Source organism: Meriones unguiculatus, chromosome 18, assembly GCF_030254825.1.
Source record: "Meriones unguiculatus strain TT.TT164.6M chromosome 18, Bangor_MerUng_6.1, whole genome shotgun sequence".
Classification (NCBI taxonomy): domain Eukaryota; kingdom Metazoa; phylum Chordata; class Mammalia; order Rodentia; family Muridae; genus Meriones; species Meriones unguiculatus.
Genome location: NC_083365.1, coordinates 22334261 through 22356911, shown reverse-complemented (window position 1 = coordinate 22356911; position 22651 = coordinate 22334261). Strand labels below are relative to the sequence as shown.

Here is a 22651-nt window from a genome sequence, read left to right as displayed (position 1 = left end):
AAGACTTGGTGAATGGCTCCTAGGATCACAGACTGCTCACGTGTTCTCAACACTGCCAGGACATCCTGGCCAAATAATCTTTAGTCTCAGTCAGACTTTTTCCTGGAAGGATCCCTCAGAAATAAGTCTTGCATGAAGGGAATGTAAATGCCTTTTTATAGGAGCTCTTGTTTACTCTGGCTGACCTTTGAGCCACAGGGCTTTTGAGTTGAAACTACAATTTGTTTCTTTTGATGTCTTTTCACTAATAATAATGAAAATAGTTAGCAAGGCATGCCTTTTGTTTTGAAAAACACCTGTCTTTTTCTCTATTTTAAGATGCTACTCAGATTTATAAGCTGAGACTGTCTTAGCTGACAGTGCCCTTAGAGGCTAACAGAAGGTACTGGGACCTGTGGAACTGTACTTAAGGACAGTTGTGAGGTACCATGTGAGTGCTCGAACTCAAACTGAGATCCTTGGCAAGAACAGCAACGGCCCCTACAGGAATGTTTTCAAAGCTACTGGCACTACCAGGCCTGCTCAAAGTACTTTTCTTATTAAGTTAATTAGGAGAGTAACTGAGTATGATGGTTCATGCCTATAATTCTGGCACTCTGGAGCCTGATGCAGGAAAACAACCGTGAGTTCTAGGCCAACTTGGGCTGCATATCAAGACCTTAAAACCAACCAAAATAATAATAATAATAATAAAAATCCTAACTTTGAAGAAATGGTTGAAGAGGTGGCTGAGCGAGCATGAGGATGATGACCTGAGTTCAAATTCCCTACCATCCATACAGTGACACCTCTGTAATCCCTGTACCAGTCCTGGTGGACGAAGACAGGCAGAGCCCAGGGCTTGTTGGTCAGCTAACCTAAGAGTGAGCTCCTAGTTCACTGAGAAATCCTGTCTCAGAATTAAAGTGAAGAGTGACACAGAGGAAGACATCTGACACTGGCCTACGGTCTTCGAGTACATGCATACACACAAACACACACCCTCTTTGACTTTCTCTACCCACTCGCCCTTCTTAATGGTATTGGATCAGCTAGAACAGCTGTAAACTCGGTCACAAGATGTCAACACGTTAGAGATCTGAGGCCAATTCAGGCTACAGTGAGACCCTGCTTCAAACAAAACAAGAGGATCAGCCAATCAAAGGTAGTTCATGTTACATGAGATCTTGTCTCAAGAAAGCAAACAAACAAGTAAAATGATTAATAAAATAGAAATAAAAGTAATAAATAGCTGGGTGCTTAGCTTTCTTCTCGAGAACTAAAAAGATAAATACTAACCAGTCCAGAAAGTGGGAACCAGTCCCCCCACCCCACCCCCCAAGACAGGGTTTCTCTCTGTAGCCTTGGCTGTCCTGGACTTGCTTTGTAGACCTGGCTGGCCTTGAACTCATAGTGATCCACCTGCCTCTGCCTCTCAAGTGGTGGGACTACACGAATGCGCCACCACATCTGGCCAGAACCATTCTTCTGTAAGATGTAAAGTATTTCCCTTATATTTGTGTTTTCTCAACTTAAAAATATGTAGTTAGCCTTAGGGTGGGCATGATGGCACACATCCTTAATCTCAGTACTCAGGAGGCAGAACACATGGGAGATTTCTCTGAGTTCAAGGCCAGCCTTAGCTACAAAGTGATTTCCAGGACAGCCAAGACTGTTATACTCAGAAGCCTGGTCTTGAAAAACAAAACAAAAACAAAAGCGAAATGAAACAAGACCTGGTTAGCATATACGTAAGTTTGCACACCAAGTGTATGCAGTGCCCTAAGAGCCAGAAAAGACTGTCAGATTCTTGACTGGGACTGAAGTTATAGGTGCTGGGAACTGAACCCAGGCCCTCTGGAAGAACAGCAAGCGCTCTTACCCACTCTAGGGTCTCTCCAGCCAGGCTACCACATTTCTCAATCCCTCAAATGCAAGGAAGAACGTTAGAATGGGGTTTTAACAGACCTATCAGCAAAAGAATTTGGCTTTCTTTTTGAGAGAGCAGCCCCCACACTCTGATTAGCACAAGGAGCAGCAGCACACAGGGCAGTAATGGCTCCCAGCAGCTGGGAGAGGGACAGTGACTGAGAGCTACGAACAGAACAGACAGAACACCACTGCAATGTGCTACACTGTTCTGTATCTACAATATTAGACGAAAAATAGAAAGCTCAGAGGAAACGAAATGCAAAAACAAATAAAAAATCAACCCAAAGCAAACTCTTAGAAACAGTTACTGCTGGTACTTGTCCTGCTCATGATAAGTGAGCACTCTACCTCTGAGCTACATCTTTAGCCTAATGCAGTTTTGTGAACATTTTTCTTCATAAACATTGATATTCTCCTCCTTGGGGATCCTCTTTCACACTCAGAAATCTTTTTATTGCTGTAGTAGCAAGGCCTGTAATTCCAGCACTCCAGAAGTGGAGGCAAGGGATATCAAGAGCATAGGGTCAGCATAAACTATTTGTGATTCCATCTCTACTCTCACCCTTAAGGAAAAGAAAACATTTTTACTTTCCTAAATAGTAGGCACTGGTGGAGTGAGGAAAAAAAAAATTGTATGGTAACTCATCCCTATAATCCTAGCATTCTGGAAGAAACCAAGGGTTACTGAAAACTCAAGGCCAGCCTGGCCTACAGAGCTAGTTCTAGGACAGCCAGAGCTATACAGCCATATTGTTTCATATTCTCTCTTTTGTCTGAATCACTACACGCAGATTTACAAATTCTTAGAATAGTAGGCACTAGCTGAATGTGGTGGGGCACACTTGCAACCCCAGGGCTGGAAAGGCCAAGACAGAAGGATACCTAGAGTTTGCTATCTAGCTACTTCTGGTGGTTTGAACAGAAATGGCCACCACAGACTCCCTTGCTGGAGTAGGTGTGGCCCTGTTGGAGGAAGTGTGTCATTGTGGGGGTGGGCTCTGACGTCTCACATATGCTCAAGCTATGCCCAGTATGACACACAATCTCTCCCTGCTGGCTGTAGATCAAGATGTAAAACTTTCACCATGCTTCCCGCCACGACGATAATGGACTAAACCTCTGAGTCTATAAGCCAGCCCCAATTATAAAATGTTTTCCTTTTTAGAGTTGCCCTGGTCATGGTGTCTCTTCATAGCAATAAAACTGTAAGACACCTCTCTTGTCCAATCAGTGACCTTCAGGTTTAGTGAGAGTCAGGGGAGAGCAACTTGGAGAGGAAAAACTGTACTGTCAACCTCTGACCTCCACAAGCACATAGGAACAAATATATCAATACATACATGCAAAAGGTAGGTATGCTATCCTGACTGCTTAATAACCTAAGATGCAGTGGCTTAACAAAACAAAACAACTCATAATTTAAAGCACCAGAGAAAAAGTTAGAAGAAGAATTTTTGTAATTGCCATTAATGTTACCTGGTCTGAAAGTCGGCAACCATGTCCCGTCTCTCTGAGATCTTGGATGAGCCGTCTAGCCTCATGTAGGTGTGCTTCCTGTAAACCATATATTCCTGCCAGCCAGGATAAAAGGACACAGTAAGTCTGATGTCAAGCACTGCATTCTCATTCTCAAGCTTCTGCCCACCGCATCCATACCAGGCTCAAGTTACTGCAGACAGAACAGGGAGGATGAGTGCAAAAGTGTGATAAGTGAGTTTATCGTTCTTGTATGAAATTCAAGATCAACATGTAATCTCAACCTCAACTTGGAAACTAATCCAAAACAGATTTCCGTAGGCTTTCTAAAAACAATCTTCCCCAAATAAAAACAAAATCTGCAAATAAAAAATGGCTTTTCAGCCACTAAGAGTAATTCTTCACAGCCATAAACACAACCAGTTTCCTTTCAGTAACTGACATTTACACCAGTATCTCTCAGTCCCACCCTTGGCAAGTCTCTGCTGATTAAAGTTCCTGAATTTACAGTCTCTGCATTGGGGTAAAACAGATGACAAAGTATTTTTCCCAAGTTGAGCATGTTCTTCAGATAACCTGTGAGAAAAAAAATCACAATTTTAAGAATGGAGGAAAGATTTTAAGATATCCAACTGGAAGAATGTTTCCCCTGTACCAAAAGTTGTGGTTCCTTAGAGAGGAAGATCAAATTCATGCTGACTTGCTCTTTTGTTAATCAAGATTATACCACAAAAGGTCCACTTCAGAAAAGCTCATGTCCGAAGTTCAACAGGGCACCCTAATAAACAGACAGACATGTGGCCATGTGCGTGGCGTAGGCTTGCATTCCTAGCCCTTGGGAGGCGGCAGCAGAAGGATCAGGAGTTATAAAAACCACCTCAGCTACACAGCACAAATTCAAGACCAGCCTGGGAGCTAGAAGGCAGGCAGGCAGACTCAGTCTCAGTCTCTCTCTGTCTTTGTGACTATCCGTCTCTCTCACTTTCCATGCTTCTGTCTACCTACAGTACAGCTGCTGTTTCAAAATATGAAACGGGAAACAATTAGTAAAGGTTTTGTTTTTGAGATCAGGCTTTACTATGTAGCCCTGGAACTCTCTAGAGCAGCTTGCCTCTGAACTTTAAAAGATCTGCCTGCCTCTGCCTCTGAGTGCTAGGATTAAAGGCTTGCACCACACTTGGGGCAATTAATAATTTTTAAATAACTTTGGCATAATATATTATATTTTATTTATTATTAGTTACCAGTAGTCTCTTACTTGATAAAACTATCTTAGGTATGGACAGAAAAAAAATAGTATATATGTCTTAGGTTCTGGGAAGTCTTTGAATATATTAAAAACCACAGCTTTGGTAAACTGTATATAAATTCTAATGTAACTTTTCTCCACTGAAAAAGACTAATCAGCCAGGCCTTGTGTAACAGCTCTATAATTCCAGCTACTCAGACAGTTACAGCGGGTGGTAAGTTCCAGGCTGCCTGGGCTACTGAGTAAGCTGAATATCAGTCTGGGCTGCTCAATGAAACTATATTTTAAAATAAAATATTTAACGAGAACTAGGGCTATAATTAAGTAACTATTTCAATCTTTGGTACTACAAAAACCAACTAACCAAAATCAAAAGGCCAGTAAACTCAACATTTTGGAAATATTTATATTAGTTTCCTGTGACAGTAATGACCTTTCCCATGGTGTAACTTTCTCCAAAATAGATCATTTCGACAAAAAGTAAGCCTCAACAAATACAGGAAAACTGAAATAACTTTCTGTATAGTATGTGATCACAATGGAGTAACAAGTCAACAGCAAATAAAATCCTAGTGAATATACCGCTTAAGAAAACTAAACCTAGTCATGAGGTCTCTGAAGGGCGGCAGCGATGCTCAATGGTTACGAGAACAATCTGCTCCTACAGAATACCTGAGTTTAGTTCCCAGCACAGAGAGGCTCACAGCGATGGCCTCTAATTCCTGTCCTAAGGGATCTGACACTCTGTTCTGGGCTTTGGGCAACTTTATTCACATGCACAGCCACCTCTCCCCATATACACCACAAACAAAAATATTTAAAAACCAATTTGAAAATGAAAAGTCAGTTATTTCCTTTTACAAAAAAAAAAAAAAAAAAAAAAAATCAAAATTTCTTAGAATCAAATGGAAATGAAGGCTATAGCAAAAAAACAAATTTAATGCAAATAGTCCTAAGAGGAAAGGTTATAGCTTACAGACATTAAGAAATCAGAGAGGGCTGGAGAGATGGCTCAGAAGGTAAGAGCACACTGGCTGTTCAATTCCCAGCAACCACACACTCATATCTATCCGCAAATGAAATCTGGTGCCCTCTTCTGGCCTGCAGGCACACATGCAGGCAGAACACTATACACACAATGAATGAATGAATGAATCAGAGTGAAAGGTAACTTAAGGATGCATCTTAGGGTCCTAGAAAAAGAAAAGCAAACCCCCAAATCAGTTGACAGAAATAAATCATTAAGACCAGGGAAGAAACTAATGAAACGGAAAAATTTTACAAATAATCAATGTAACAAAGTTGGTTCTTTGAAAAGACACAACTGACAAACCCTTAGCTAAATTAACCAAAGACTCAAATTAGTAAAACTGGAGATGAAAAAGGGATATTATAACACATACCAATGAAATTCAGAAGATCATTATGCCTTCTCTTCTAAATATATACTCTATTAAATTGGAAAACCTGAAAATGTACATGACCTACCAAATTTAAACCAAGATGAGATGAACAAATAAAAGTTTTATAATAAAAAATGAGATTGAAGCAGTAATTAAATATTTCTGGTCCAAATGGATTTACTGTCAAATTTTACCACATCCCCCAAAAACTAAAATCAATGCTTCTCAAACTATTCCATAAAGTAGGAGAGGGATATTACCAAACTTTTTTATGAAGGTAATATTATACTGAAACCAAAAACAGATAGTGATACAACAACAAAAAATTACAGACCAATTTACTTGAATTTAGACTGAAAAATCCTCAACCAAATATTAGAAAATTCAATTCAAGAACACATTAAAAAATCATTCACCATGATCAAGATGGGTTTAGAGATACTGGCATAGTTTGATACTTGAAAACCAATTCATGTGATAAATGAATTCAAGGGCTAGGACTCCTATTGTTATCTTGAAAGGTATAGAAGGCTCTTAGGGGGATGGAGAGATGGCTCAGAGGTCCTGAGTTCAATTGCCAGCAACCACATGGTGGCTCATAACCATAAGATCTGGTGACCTCTTCTGGGGTGCAGGTACGCACGCAGGCAAAACACTGTATACATAATAAATAAATACATCTTTTAAAAAGGAGGAGCTTTTGGGGGGTGGAGAGATGGTTCAGCAATTAAAAACATTTATTGTTCTCAGAGAAGACTATAGTAAGAATTTTGGTTTCTTTAAAAACCCAGTTACATGAATGTTTTCTTTCTTTATTTTATTTTTTCCAGACTCCTTTTTTTTTTAACAAAAGATTTTTAATGCTTTCTTTCTTTATTTTTTCCAGACTCCTTTTTTTTTAACAAAAGATTTATTTATTATTCATTTATACAATGTTCTGCCTGTATTTGTGTCTGAAGGCAAGAGGGCATCAGATCTCATTATAGATGGTTAGGAGGCACCATGAGGTTGCTGGGAATTGGACTCAGGACCTCTGAGCCATTTCTCCAACCTGTTTTTGTTTTAATCCCAGGTGTGGGATATGGGGCTGCTTCAGATTGTCCAGAGCTGCTATGATTTGCCTCATGCACTGCAGAAGCATGGTTTTGCCAGCTGCAGACAGCAATTTCATGTTTGAAATTCTGGGGACTCTTGAGAGAGTATGAATGCCAGAGCCCAGAGAAGAACAAAAGCATACCAAAGAAACAGGCTGCTGCTCTCCCCAGCTGTTCCTGGTTGCAGTTTGAGGAGAAGGTGGAAGTACCCTGATAACTAGGACTGGACTTGCCCCACAGAACCTAACAACCCTAATCAGGAGGAAGTAGTCTAAAAAGACCTATACTGTCTTTCCCCACTAATCTTCTGTCTCTTCCACCTAGTGCTGGGGTGTTGGAAGAGATTGGGGTGGTAGATATAAGAACCCAAATAAGACAATATGCTAAAAAGATACGCTAACAGAGACTGGGTTTTATTCCCAACGCCCACATGGTGGTTCACAAGCAATCCTTAACTCCAGATCCAGGGAGATCCAAAGCCCTTTCCGACTTCCCCAGGCGTGTACGTGACTCATGTACACACACCGCCCTAGAAAAGACTCTTGCTGCCTTTACTAAGCCCACTGTGTATTGCTCTTTCTGTAATTAAAAAAATTCTCATGTACACATATGTCTGTGAACTACATTTGTGGGGTGCTGGTATAGGTCAGAAAAGAGTGTTAGAGATTCTCTGGGGCTGGAGTCAGAGAGAGTTGTGAGCTGCCATGTTGGTGCTGGGAACTGAACCTGGTTGTCTAGCACAGCGGTCAGTGGTCCTAACAGCGGAGCCATCTCTCTGGCACCTCTCTTTATAATTATTTTTAACAGCAGACAGCAATCACTACTTCACCAGTACTTTCTCAAACTCTTCAGGATGACGCAAGTACACAAGAAGAAAGTCTCGCTGTAGGATTGGTACTTAAAATTGTTTTGCCTATTGGCATCATTTGGTCTGGGCAGAGCATGGGAGGTACAATAGCTCTTTTAGTCGAGCTGCTGCTATTAGAGCCTGAGTGTACTTAAGACTCATACCTCCAAACATGGCTGAGGATATCTGCTTACCTAGCATACCGAAAACCCTAGGTTCCACTTTTTAAGCTGTATGTGGAGAAATGGGAGACTGGGGTGAACACCAACTAATCAAAAACATTTTCTTGACAACAGTGACTTAATCACCTCTACTATGATAGAACTTGTTAGGACTTTCCCACCATTATAAATAGGTGATGTCATGAAACAACTCAGAAAGTTTGTCATGTTAAAAAAGTACCCAAAAATCTACACATGAAATCTACTGTATGAAATCTAAGACACAGAGATAAAACTGACCTCAGATATCGCTTATTACATCTCTTGCTAAAAGATACCAAATTATTGGTATCTTTTGGAGCCTGCCCCCAAAGTGGATAAACGCCCTGCAAGATCCACCAAACCAACTCTGGCTTCCAAAGAACCCAAAGCCTCCCCATTCTTTTTAAAAACAACGTTTTATTTGTGTTGGTGGGCGTGTAGAGGTGTACATGCATAGATGTACATGTGGAAGTCAGGACAATGTGTGGGAATTGAATCTCTCAACCATGTGGGTGCTGAGGACTGAATGCAGCTCATCAGGCTTGGCAGAAAGTGCCCTTACCCGCCGAGTCATCTCACTGACACAACCTTCCATTTTGCTCTTTTCCTTCTTTCTGTATCTACATGGTCCTTATCCCCTTATTCTTAGATAGGAATGATCATGTTAATTTCTACTTAACTACTCCTTTAAGTATCAGACTGTATAACATGGAGCCTTTCAAGTATTAACCCCTCAAATGAGTTCTTTACGTAGCTCTGATTAGATGCCTTAGCCTCTTGCAACTCTCCTGTAAGAGTCTTTACTCTGGTGGCTTGTGATTATTCTTGTTATTGTTTCTGCCTACGAGCTCCTCTTTCAGCATTCAAAAAAGAAAATGAGAGAACCAAAAATACGCATCCCACAGTTGCCTTTGATGGCTAACCCAGTAGTAAACTGTGGCTGTGTATTAACATTACCTCCAGAGATTTTTAAATATCCCAATTCTCAGACCTCATTCCAATGTCTGCAATATATTAAGGATAAGAACCATTAAATTTAACTGTTTGGATAGTTTTTTCCCAGGTTCTTATGTAAAAATCTGAACCCCAATCTTGACTTCTATATAGAATTCAGGGACTTCAAAGACTGGGATCTGCTTTAAAATTGTGAAATTTACTCTCTAGCAAATGGAAAGTATTCCAATTCACTGGCCAGAGAAGAAAACAAAGTCCTCTGCATTATTGGGGGTGGGAGATCACCCTGCTCCTTTTATAGGATGTAAAAGCACAAAGAAGAGTTTGGGGGTTCCCAGTAACTATGGTGATACTAGGAGGGATATCAGATTCCTATCCAAATTAAATGTCAAAGTCTCCATGGTCCCCAAGGCTCCTTCTCCTACCTCCAGCAGGTCTATCATCCTGGTCATCTGAGAGTAGATAAGGACCCTATGTCCTTGAGATTTGAGCCGAGTCAACAGGACATCAAGTGCATACAGCTTTCCACTATCAGTGATAAGGCTCTCCTTGCCTGGGGAGAGAAAAAAGGGGTGGGGAGAGGAAAATTATTTAAGTGAAGCAATAAATCATCCACTGCAAAGTTGTATGTAGCCAAAATTTCTATAATCAGGATGCCTGTCTTCACGAGAACAGGATGGAAAGCCCTGTTAAATGCTGACTCCAGGACAGCTTTCGAAGGTACACCCTGAAAGAGGCGGGGACAGCCTCACAGCTGACAATGCCCATTAGATGTCTGGTCCAGTCTTAGGAAGGGATCTGCCAGTGACAAAAGTTATCTGCCAGTGACAAATATATTGTAAGTAATCTTGAAACTCTACTCCTTTGTTTCTTTATCATTAGAAATGTGTTTCTTCTATTTCTGTGCTTATGTTGGTTTGAATGAGACTCACATGAATGCCCGATCCCCAGTGAAACTGTTTGGGAAGATTAGCAGGCATGGCCTTTTTAGAGGAATTGTCACTAGGGGCTGAGGTTTCCAAAGGCCAGATAAGGCCCAATCTGTTTACTCTCCCCTATTGCTCCAGCACCAGGTTTGCCTGTCTACTGCCATTTTCACCTTTCAAGCTGAGCATGGACTCAGTTTTTAAAACGGTAAACCCCAACTAAACACTTTCTCTTGTAAGGTGCATTCATCATGGTGTCTCTTCACAGCATTAGAACAGTAGCTAAGACAGTGGTTATGTCCTAAAAGTGTAAGAATGGACAGAGATAAGGGCAGCTGTCTAGAGATAATGTAATCTTGACATTCTTCAATACCTGGCTATCAATCCCCAGGCCATGTGCCTAGTATGTGCTCGCTCTTCCTCCTTCCTTCCTTCTTCTCGAGACAGGGTTTCTGTGTAGTCTTGGCTGTCCTGGACTCTTGTTGTATACCAGGCTGGCCTTGAACTCACAGAGATCCGCCTGCCTCTGCCTCCCCCAGTGCTGGGATTTCAGGCATGCACCACTGCACCCTGCTGTATGTCCTCTTTCAGTGAGCCTTACTCTCAGCGTTTCAGAAAGAACAAACTTGGAGTATTTGTGAAATGAAACTGTTTTCACTCACTAATGTGCGTTTTCTCCTTCCTCTACTATACGAAACACACTTCACCCAGAGATCTTTTAAGACACTTAACTCAGAAGTTTTCACCTTATCCATTCAGTACCATTCACTCACGTGATAGTCCCGGAAGGAGAGTTTCCTGTTTGCAGACCGTTCGTAAACATGCCCTGAACAATTGCTACATTAAGAAAGGAGGCTTGAGGGGTCGCATGAGAGTATATATGGAAGTAGCTGGGGAACACATACACAAAGAGAAACAGAATTTTACACTGGCAACTCCCTACCAAAAGTAAAAGAGAAAACTACTAAGACTGTCCATCCTTAGTTTCCCAGGCTAAACCATGCTCTCTTCAGAACTGCAAAGACCAACTACTGACAGTAGTCCAAGAATTCTCAACTGTCATTCTTGCCACTATTTGCCAAGCACACAATTATTGTCTGCACAGAACAAGAACGGATGCGCTGACAGCACCATAACAAATCACCAGCTGCTCTGTTTTTGCCACAGAGCTACGGGTCCTGGATGTTTACTCCTCTGACTGCAACCGCCTTTTCCCACCTTCGGAATGCTGCCAGGACACATGGCCCTCCCCTCCCACCGCTGCGGCCCACACCTCTGTTCAGCCTCTTTGTTTGCTCCTGTTTAGATTACTAAAATGCTCTTCTCTTTGCTATCTCCTTACAAGCACAATCAAATGATTGCAGCAGGACAACTGTGAGTGCTGAGCTTTCTCCCTGGCACCAGACAAGGAGGCCAAGGGAAACTCCAAGTCTGATCAGGCAGCAATGATTTCTGAACAACTCAAGAAGTTCCCTTCTCCTCAAAATTCCTTCTCTACTGAAATGTCAGGAGTCTCTTGATTTTGATAGCTTTACTATTTCCCTCAGAGCTAGTCATCTTTTTGTTTTCCCTTTTAAAAAAACCATACATTTTCCAGTCACTAAATGGGTACGGATAAGCTAAGCTATTCCTATTTTTATAGCCTGCATATGTCCTCCTCTCTCCACTCAGGCATACTCCTTCAGAATAAAGCAACCACAATCTGTATGGTGTCTAGAGTCTGAGAGCCATCAACTGACTTTGTAATGAAGATTTATTTATGTCTATGTGTGCTGGTTAATTGTATGTCAATTTGGCACAAGCTAGAGTTATCAGACATCAGGGAACCTCAGTTGAGAAAATGCCTTTGTAAGATCTAGCTGTAGGGCACTTTCTTAATTAATGACTGATGGGGGGGCTATTGTGGGTGGTGACAATCCTGGGCTGGTGGTCCTGGGCTCTATAAGAAAGCAGGCTGAGCAAAGCCATGATGAGCAAGCCAGCAGGCAGGACTCCTTCCTCTGTGGCCTCTGCGTCAATTCCTGCCTCCAGGTTCCTGTTCTGACTTCTTCCACTGAACAGCAATGTGGAAATTTAAACCAATGAACCCTTTTTTCCCAAGTTGATCTGGTCATGGTGTTTCATCACAGCAATAGTAATCCTAAGAGAGTATGAGTATTTGCCTGTATATATGTATGTACCTGGTACCCATGGAGAGTATCAGAAATCTTGGAAGTGGTGATTTGAACTTTTGTAATCCACCACATAGCTACTGGGAACTAAACCTGGGTCCAGTAGGCTCAGCAAATTCTCTTGCAAGTCACCTCTCCAGTCCCTTATTAATTGGCTCAAAACCATAATTAAATAGTTTTCATCCTTCCCTGCTTCCTGGGGTTTGTTTGGTTTGGCAACTAGAATGAACTAATGCTAGTATTAGAGAGAGGCACAGGTAAAGCACACACATGCACGCACATGAAGATAAACTCAAACATACTGAAGCAGCAACTATTTCCAGCTTGTCACTGTATAGTTGAGGGAGGTGGGCAGATGGGCTACATCTGAGTTGGTTTAGCTTTTTGTGGTGCTTGGGGTCAAGCACATGGCTCATACATGCAAAGTAAGAGCTATACTAATGAACTACATCCTTAGACAAACCTGGACCTTTTAGGACTATTTTTAAAGAAAAGGCCCCAAGCAAAGACTTGAACCAAGAGGTAAAACACTTAACCAAAAATAACTCCAGTGAGTGTGCTATACAGAAGAAATCAGTGTCTAACATTTGTCCTCAGTGAGACATACAGGAAAACAGGTTTCTTTTACTGTCCATACTGTCTCTTTGGGGCCTAGCATACATTACTCAATTTTTAAGAGCTACCAAGGTATGCTGTACAAAAGCATTACCTGTCATTAAGCAGGGTGAAGAGCCAGGAGAAGCATAATTCCCAAGTAGATTTTGTCCAGTTAAACTTAGCCCGCCCTTCTTTCCTTCCTTCCTTCCTTCCTTCCTTCCTTCCTTCCTTCCTTCCTTCCTTCCTTCCTTCAGTTCTTCTTTCCTTCCTTCCTTTCCTCCTTTTTTCTTTGAGACAGCATTTCTCTATATAGCCTTGGCTGTCCTGGACTTGCTTTGTAGAGTAGGCTGATCTTGAACTTACAGAGATCCACACTTCTCTGCCTCCCCAAATGCAGGGATTACAGGCATATGCCACCTTGCCCAGCTCCCAGCCCTTTCTTTATAATAGGACCTCAGATCATATTGAAACAACCAGATCTGTCTATTGTCTCAAAAATCTTTCCTGTAATTCTATGGTATTTACATTTACATATAGGTTCTCACTGTCCACCGCTTAGGACAAGACAAAAGGATTAAACCTCTCTTTTCAACAGCCCTCTGAAAAGATGAAACCTGCAGAAACAATCAAAGTATGAAACTCGTGAAATTTTGTTCAGTCTTTCAAGGAATGCAGAAGACTGCATCTTTCTCAGGGAAACAAAAAATGTAAAAGTATAGAAGAGATAAAAGCCAGGTTCAAATGATACCCTCCCTGCCCCCACCCCAGCTAGCCCACAAAGCACAATGGGGTCAGTGAGGAGCTTGTTGGTTCTCACAGTAAACAGCCAGTAAGGCTGGTGCTTTTTATCGATGTGAAAAGAACTCAGACACTTCCTGCTATTTAAACAAGGTCCATTTTTCTTTCAAAGAACAGGAAAAGCCACAAGAGATTCCCACAGCGCCAGCAATAAGCCTTCTACTCCTATATGGGAACTGAAGAGCCAGAATGGAGGAAGAAGAAGTACAGGGTGTCTTGCTTCTTTTGGTAGCTCTGCTTCCCTCCCGCCTGCAGTCCACAGTGTCCATTCTGTCCTGCTTTACGCTTGGGCTTTCCTCTTAACATTCCAACACTTTTACACAGCTTTCATGTATTCTACAGTCACAGCTGAAACCATGTGCAATATAGCTTTCATATACCCAAACAGCCACCTTCTAGTCAAAGCACTCAAAGATTACCAACAGGACAACAAAGCCTTCAGAGAAGGAACAAAGACAAACAGGCCCTCTGCACTGGAATCCAGCTGTCGCTTACAGCAGGTGCTCCCTTTTGAGAGCACAGTCCTAGTATGCTTCCATTAAAACTCATTAATAATACAATCAAGGTACCAGAGAATTTGGACAAGCAAACTAACCCGGTAACTCTCAGCTGCGCCCTACCAACAGGTGTAAACTCCATCAGTCTGCAAGCTCTGTGTTCAGCTTCCTTAAGTACACTCCACTAAAGCACAGATGAAAACCTAGTTTCCTTTCAACCCTGGACCTTGACCCCAGGGGGTCTGGGAATCTGCTAGTGTTCTGGCACAAAACACACTGTTTTTCCTCTTGCTATCATTTAGATCTCTAAACCTTGTGCAGGACACTGTTTATGCTACTTCAACTAGGCTCTCTGGGAGTGACGACATTCTCATTCATTCCACTGACAATGGCATAAGACAACTATACTCATTCACCTGAAGTCTTTCCTAAACTCTGAGTTGTTTTTTTTTTTTTCAGGGGGTGGGAGTCTCTGGTGGGGATGGACCTCAGGCCTTGTGCATGTTAGATAAGCACTCTACTTAGGAGCACCACAATCTCCTCCTTTTTTTTTTTTTTTTATAAAAAAATGGCATTGCTCTCTTATCAAAGGAGAGTCCTCAAGAACAAATTTAGAAGCACTTCCCTTACCATCTTTCCACTTAAGACACAAATTACTTTTACGTATAAATTACAGGTGGGAGGAGAGACAGAAACCTCATTAACTCTTGATATCACACAATATCAAATGGGCTTTCTCCCCCATTCTCCTCTTGCCAATGCTGGGACCATGTTCCAAAGGAGCAGAGAACTCACCTGGAATTCTGATGAAGGACCAGCCGTTGTGGGGCCTGATGCTCCACAGCCCTCCAGCTGGCTCTGGGAAGAACTGGGACCTGCGGTTCAGCCAATCTGTAGCCAGCTCAGGCGCCCCATTCAACACACACTGCTTGGCGGCAAGACTCCCTCCTTCCTTCAGAACTCCTCTCTCATACTCTGCACTTCTGTCATTGCAGTAGGAATCCAATGGCACTGCGGTGACCTGCAGGGCAAAATTCAGACAATAAAATGGCTGCTCTGCGTTTTACTCACATCAAGGCTTTGAGGTAAATCAACATTGCTTTTTGCTTATGAGACAGGATCGCATGTAGCCCAGACTGGCCTCCAAATTCTCAAGAAGCCAGGGATGACACCTTGAACAACTGGTCCTACTACTTCCACCTACCCATTGTGGGGTTATAGGCAAATTTCAAGCTTGTAAATGCTGACCTTTATCCCTATGCTTAGAACTTTGAAATCAGAGCAATGTGGACAATCTCAACCTGCTGCCCTTAAATTTCTTCATCTAACAAAGTATGATGCCAAAGACTGACACTGAGGGCTTCTCTAGGTAAAAAGATAATCTCTAATAATGTAAATCTACAAAGAAACTGGAGCATGTGGATAGATTAGGATGCTAATCTGACAATATTCTACTCTCGATATACACTCGCTACCCACACTCATTACTAGATGTTGTTCTTGACAAAGTTCTACTGGCCACACACAATGGTGATGCCAGAAAGGAACCTGAAGACAGGCAGGCACCTTTAAAGGACTATAGTATTTGTCTGACACATCTGAAGCTATCTTTAATGCTTTTGTGGCAAAACTTCGTTTTTTAAATCAATACTTCTCATGGGTAGATCTAATGGAGAAGGGAAACCTTGTTTCCAGCTATGCTGGAGAAGGAGTATGGGATACAGGGGATAAAGAGAAGCAATCACCAGCAAGAAACAGATTTACTTCCCGGCTAGGAAAGAGACTGCACAAAACTCTCATGTCATCATATAGTACAACCCAATAAAACTAAAATGTGGCCTTTCCAATGAAGAAAGGGCTCTTTGCCAATTTAGAAATACAGGTTTCATCCTTCTTCAGCTGTCTGTGAAGTCATCTGATAAGAAGCCATTCAACATAACCTCTTGTTAAATAGTAAAGGCTCTGGTGATCCACCAAGTTCAAGATGATGAAAAATCTAAAAGCTCATTCACTATAAGCAGTAAATTACTTAGACAAAGTTTAAAAGTAGACAAAGAGATGGGGAACAAGAAGACTATAAAGAGCAAGAGCCAAGGTGTGGGAGAGATCAGAACATAGAGCATTTGCTGTACCAAGTTAGGCAGTTCTATTATTTCCTGGAAGATAGTTAGGAAATGTGCTTTGTTATTAATGGCTCTATTTTCACATGAGTCAACCTCTAGAGCAGTGACCCTCAAGTTTGGATATGTTGAGGAGCCTTGATGGGAACAGATAACAGATGTGACTCTAGAGGAAGGGGAACCAATAACAAACAGCCCAGAGCCCAGTCTATGAAGCCAAGCCTAGACAATACTACAGGCTGAATGTGGGTCTGCAGGTGCTTCTAAGAGCCACAGGGTACCACGAGCAGATAAACAGTTTCGTTTATTAATAGCCAGAGAATAAACAGCACAGTTGGCAGATGGAGAGGAACGGAGTTTGTTAGGGAGCAGTGCCATCTACAGGTTCAGTTGTAAAATTACCTAAGGCCGCAGCAAACGGCCAGGAGCTCCAAAACTTGCCCCAGGTTAAACCAGTTTATGCAGACAAGTACTTATTACTTTTGTTCCTTCCAGAATATTGTTGTCGTTTTCCCTCTCCCCCCCCCCCCTTTTTTTTGAGACAGGGTTTCTGTGTAGCCTTGGCTGTCCTAGACTTGCTTTGTAGACTAGGCTGGCCTCGAACTCACAGAGATCTGCCTGCCTCTGCCTTCCAAGGGCTGGTATTAAAGGCCTGCGCCACCATGCCCAGCTAAAACACATTCTTAATGACTTTTTAGAAGTTTTTGATAAGCTTTCGTGATGTATCCTGGTTCGAGATATATGTGGAATTATAGAATATCATGGTCTGAGTACTTGAGTAGTATACTTTGGAGATCCAAAAGAGCAAAAACTTCCATTTCTACTTAGAATAAATTCTACGTCAAAGTCAACTCCATCCTAGACAGCTTGTGCTCATCTGGCAAACCCTGATGGTGTAGAAATAGGGGCAATGAGGCATGGCATAACACCCTTCCATCCACACAAATGGAAGTGCATATTGTGTCTAGCCCAGGCGCGTCCAACCTGTGCCGGCAGGCAAGGCGCAATCACGGGTATCTACAAGTAAAACTCAACTCTTTAGTACATGACAGCATCCCATCACAATGTCAAAAGACTGTAGCCCTTGCAACTCTCCCATCCTAACTCCATGCCTTGCTTCATTAACCTCCTCAGTTACTGTAGTTTGAGGAGCTGCTTCATCAAGCATTCAGGGCGTCCTTCCTGACATGTGTGCTCCTGCTCTAGCTATGCAAGCATGACTGCTACAAACATTTCTGGGTTTTGTTAAGATGAATACCCAGGATCTTCCTTACTCTACTAGCCTGTAGAACTCATTTCTCAGCTATTAATACACAGCCCCTTTCTTAGTGGCAGTTATTCCAAAACAAGTACCAGGGAAATGACTTGTAGCAGTGGTAGGCCAGTCAAGGCGCCAAGGAAATCAAATCTCTCTCTCTCTCTCTCTCTCTCTCTCTCTCTCTCTCTCTCTCTTCTTCAAAAGCTTAAGGTCAGGAGAGTGAAAGGCATCTTATGAAATGTCCTCATTTGGCCTCAGGACTGATAAGAAAGATGAAGCCTAGTTATATGTGTATAAAATACTCAGACAGTTAGAATCTTCAGGTCTTCAAAATTATGGTGTAATTATTCCCACTGTCAGGTTCAGCACATGCTACATAATAAAACTCCAGGAACACAAGGAAAAGAGACTGTGTAGGAAGAGGGTGGTGACTTTCCTCCTGTTCCCTCTTGACCACAAGTCACAAATGATTACAACTTCCTTCAAGCTGCATTTAAAAATTTGGGGGGAGATGAGGGCTTAGGGTCTCAATATGTAGCCCTGGCTGTCCTGGAACTAGCTCGGAAAAATCAGGCTGACCTCAAAAGGTGTGCACCATTGCCACCCAGCTACATTAACTATTCTTTGAGAGAAGGGTACCAGGCATGGCAGTTCAGACTTCTGTCTAGCCCTGTAAAAACACCGTTATCTTTGCTTTTCTCTTTTCCATTCCCTGTGAGACAAGGCTTGACTTGAACTCATTGCCTTTTTGTGTTAACCATTTAGACGTTAGTATTTAGGGATGTAAGCCACCATGCTTCAGCCTAGCACTGTATTTTACTAGTTTAGTTGATTTAAATTTATAATTTGGGGAAGACTGCTTTTTGGTTTGTTTTGTTTTTTAGATTTATTTATTATTTATACAGTGTTCTGCCTGCATGCCAGAAGAGGGCACCAGATCTCAATACAGATGGTTGTGAGCCACCAAGTGGTTGCTGGGAATTGAACTCAAGTCATTTGGAAGAGCAGTCAGTGCTCCTAACCTCTGAGCCATCTCTCTAGCCTCAAGGAAGACTGTTTTTTAGCACAGTTGTTCATAGAGATTTTAGGAATTCTTAAGAGGTAATAAATATTTCTCACGTGCATAAATATAATTTTTACATACATAATGACATGGTGGCTTTTAGTGGCTCTACGACATACTAGGAATAAAAGTTTTGGCCTTCCTACCGGAAACCTAAACTTCCTCTCTTAGGCTCTTAGTAGAGATCAGGTTAAAAGAGAATGAAACCAACCATGTAACAGTGAAGCCTGAAGGCTGCTTTTTACACAAGTACTTGGCTTTAGACACTTCTTAAAAAAACAAAAACAAACAAACAAACAAACAAACAAACAAAAAAACACATTCTCTCATCAACTTTGGTTCTAAGATTGCTCTGGAGGAACAGAATACATACAGATTCCAAATACGTTCTCCGTAAATATGCAGTAAACAGGGTTCCGAGTGGCATGGGAATTAAGTTCACAAAACACAGGTTAAGTAGACAGAAATCTAAGCAGGCAAAAGTCCATGGGTCTTAGTACTTCATTTTTATTCTTCATTTTTCTTTAGGCCCTTTGTTTCTAAGGAAACTTTCGTTTTTGGATAGAACTGTGAAAATAGACTTGGGATGAGTAAAGGAACAAAGTAAAAACACAACAGGGAAAGAGCTTCTTGGCTAACTCTGTTGTTCCTGGAGTGAAAGGAAACAGCAAGCTGGGAAAATAGAAATGTGTTCCTTTCTCTAATCATGTAGTTTGGTGACATCACTATTCTGCATTTCTTCCTTCACCATCTTCTTCATGGAAGATGGGAGAATTGTCTGGTTATGATCAATGAGGACAGGAAAAGGAGTGGAGGATACAGGTTCAGTACCCAATCCAGTGAACCAAAAGCAACCTTTCGGGGCTGTTTGTCAGCAACCTTGGGAGTATTGTTTTGATAAACAGAGTATCGGAAGATACCTAATCTTCTGACATAGGGTTTTACTATGTAGTTCTGCGTCACCTTGAACTCACAAGCCCCCCACGTCCTGGGATTACAAGTGAATAACCATGCCCAGCAACTTTCTTTTTATACACTAAGATTTTCAAGACACAAACAGCTTAGAAACTATCCCTTGAGCACCAGTTCATGTTTTACAGTATTATCTGTCTCGTTTCTTCCCTCCTGTGGTACTTACTCGTGGACTGGCCACACACAAAAAAGATGGCAGCTCAGTGAGGAGGCAGCAACGAAGTGAGGAGGTAGCTGATCTCCGCTGATGGACGACCTGGTCTGAGTAGCCACTCACTGCTTTACAGTGGCTGCTGAAAACAAGAGACTTAAAAAAAAAAAAAAAAGGCAGCGAATTAGTGTAAAGACAGTAATGAAGCAAAACAGAAAATGTGTCACATACTATACATTTACCTTGAAGAACATTTTTCTCGCCCAATACTATTAATTTGAAACAACCAATAATCAGAACGAAACATGCAATGTATAGCTGAGGCCTATATTAATTTCAAAATGTGGTTTTATCAGTATACAGAATCAAGTATCATTTCTAATCCTATTTCCAGAAGAGATATTTAAGACAAAATACCATGTGTATTAGGTAAATAGCTGGTTTGTTATAACTCAAACCATAATGACTAAGACTATTCTAAATTTTCTCCTTAAGACAATATAGAATCAGGTGCTAACTGTCATGTTGTTCTTGCAAAGGTGGCTCTTTTAGAGAGTGCCATACCACATAGCCATTGATGACTAGAATTCTTTATGTAGACCAGGCTGGCCTTCAAATCACAGAGATCCACCCCCATCTGCTTCCTGAGTGCTGAGATTAAAGGTGTGTGCCACCACATCCTGCCAACAGTGATTCTTTTGAGATAGAAATGTATTATGCAACCATATTTGGCCTAGACATAACTCACTAGGTAGATCAGGCTGGCCAACTCCTGTCACTGTCTCCCAAATGCTAAAGATTACAGACATACATCACCATGCAGATTGTTTCCCTTATTCACACAGAGACAGGAACACAAGTGCTCACAAACAGGAAACAACCTCTCTTTAGCCTCCAGCAGACAACCATTTTAAAATGCTAACTGAACCCAAGCAGTGGTGGTGCATACCTTTAATCCCAGCATTCAGAAGGCAGAGACAAGCAGATCTCTGAGTTCAAGGCCAACCTGGACAACAGAGTGAATTGCAGGAAAGCCAAGGCTACATAAAGAAACCCTGTCTTGAAAAACCAAAAACCAAAAAAAGAAAAAAAGTTAACCAAGGCTGAAGAAATAGCTCAGAGGTTAAGAACACTTGTTGGTCTGCCAGACAATGGAGTAGGTTAGGTTCCCAGCACTCACACCATGGCTCAAAGCTACCTGTAACTCCAATTCCAGAAAACCAATAACCTCTCTGGTCTCCTTGGGTCCCATGTACACACTTAGTGCACAAACATATATGCAGGCAAAATAACCATACACACAGAAATAAACTAATCTGAAAAAAATGCTTTCTAAAAAAAATAATAAAAATTAAAAATACTAATTATGGTGTTGGAGATACTGCACAGTTGCTATGATGCTTACCGAGCATGCACGAAGTCTTACATTCAAACTGTGGCACAAATAAAGACTGGGTACGAAGGAGGAAGATTGGATATTCAAGGTCATTCTTGACTACATAGTGATTCTAGGCTAACCTGAGCTACATGAAGACATATTTTAAAATAATGTAAATTCTTCATTCATACTATTAGTATTAGGGACTGAGGACATAGTTCAGAGTACTTGCCTATCACAAAGGTGGTTCTGGGTTCCATTCTAGCACCAAAGAAAACTAACTGTATTTCTACTATTATATATAAAAAATTGTATTTTATGAGGCTGTCTGCATTCCTTGGCTTGTAGCCTTTCCTGCCCAACTGTCACAGATTTCTCATAGGTTTCACATGAACCCTTCTGCCAACTTCTACCAGTTAAGGGTTTTTGTAAAAGCAAAGGTATTCCAGGATTAAAAAAAATATCTGAAAGCCAAGTGTGACAGCACACGCAAAAATCAGAATCAACAGGCATCAACTACACAACTATTCTCAAATTTGACGATAGGGAAGGGAAGGTATTTGGGAGGTGAGATTAAAAAAATATAACCCAACAAGCTTTCCAATCCAGCTAAGCTGTAAGTTCCCACTCCAGCCCACAGATACTGTAATGTGGGATGCCCTAAGCTGCAGGCCCCCATTCCTCCGCAGCCTCCACAGCAGACCGTGGTTCATTCAGCGTTACAATGGTAGACAACCACTCATTTTATCATTGGACTCTCATTCTTGATTATATCATTTACTTGGTTTACTAATTCTTCGGCATAGGTTGGTAATCTAAATAACCACCTGGATGAAGAGGGTACAAGACAATTTGTGCTACTTCAGGTCATAAAAAGAAAGAGCAGATCACAGCAGTGACCAACACATCAGAACTTCTTTGCTCACTAACATGAGTCTCATTTACTCACGGGGGCCGGGCCTCTTTCATACACACTAAAGCTCCTAAAGAAACTGAGCTATTAGGATTGTGAGTTGTCGTCTCAAGCTGTCCAACAGGAAACACATACCATTATCTGCTTCCATGAACCACTCAGCTACTTTTGAGCAGAGATGGACGGCCTGCAGTGGTTGGCCTGTGTGTATACAGTCTCATTCATGTTCTAGGGTGGCCTCAATCTGTGGTCCTCTTAATTGAACCTCCCAAGAGCTGGTTTGCAGGTAGAGCCCCATATTTACCTGTACCTTCGTGGTTTCTAGTCACATTACAATGGTAGGGACACAGAGCTTTGACAAGCATAGGCCCGTGCAGCTTTGACATGTTTTACCTTTTCTATAGATGCTAAGGGCTTTGCAACACCCACAAATATATTTAATCTTCTAATACCATCTGTGTCCTTTCGCTAGGGGGTCTCTGCAATAAAGTTCATGTGTCTCTTTATATTTTTGTTTATTATCAGCTCAGTGATTAATATGAAGATTGATATTCAGACGGCACCTTGTACTAATGACTGTTGAGCATGGCTAGGTACACTACTCCTGAAGTTTATTACTAATGCTCAGATGAGGGTTCAAAATGAAGCTCTGCGCTGTTTTCTTAATTTC

At 41.6% G+C, this 22651-nt stretch overlaps 1 protein-coding gene across 2 annotated transcripts in view; it reads right to left on the bottom strand.

Annotated features, from left to right (window-relative positions):
- Positions 1 to 22651, bottom strand: part of Ino80 (INO80 complex ATPase subunit) — a 91117-nt gene that overhangs the window by 23113 nt on the left and 45353 nt on the right. For both annotated transcript variants that reach the window (XM_060371758.1, XM_021640571.2), the window contains exons 25-28: positions 19706 to 19846; positions 14922 to 15147; positions 9563 to 9690; positions 3388 to 3482 (exon numbers count right to left, since the gene is read on the bottom strand). In XM_060371758.1, the coding sequence (XP_060227741.1) occupies positions 3388 to 3482; positions 9563 to 9690; positions 14922 to 15147; positions 19706 to 19846 (590 nt within the window). The remainder of the gene's footprint in view (positions 1 to 3387; positions 3483 to 9562; positions 9691 to 14921; positions 15148 to 19705; positions 19847 to 22651) is intronic.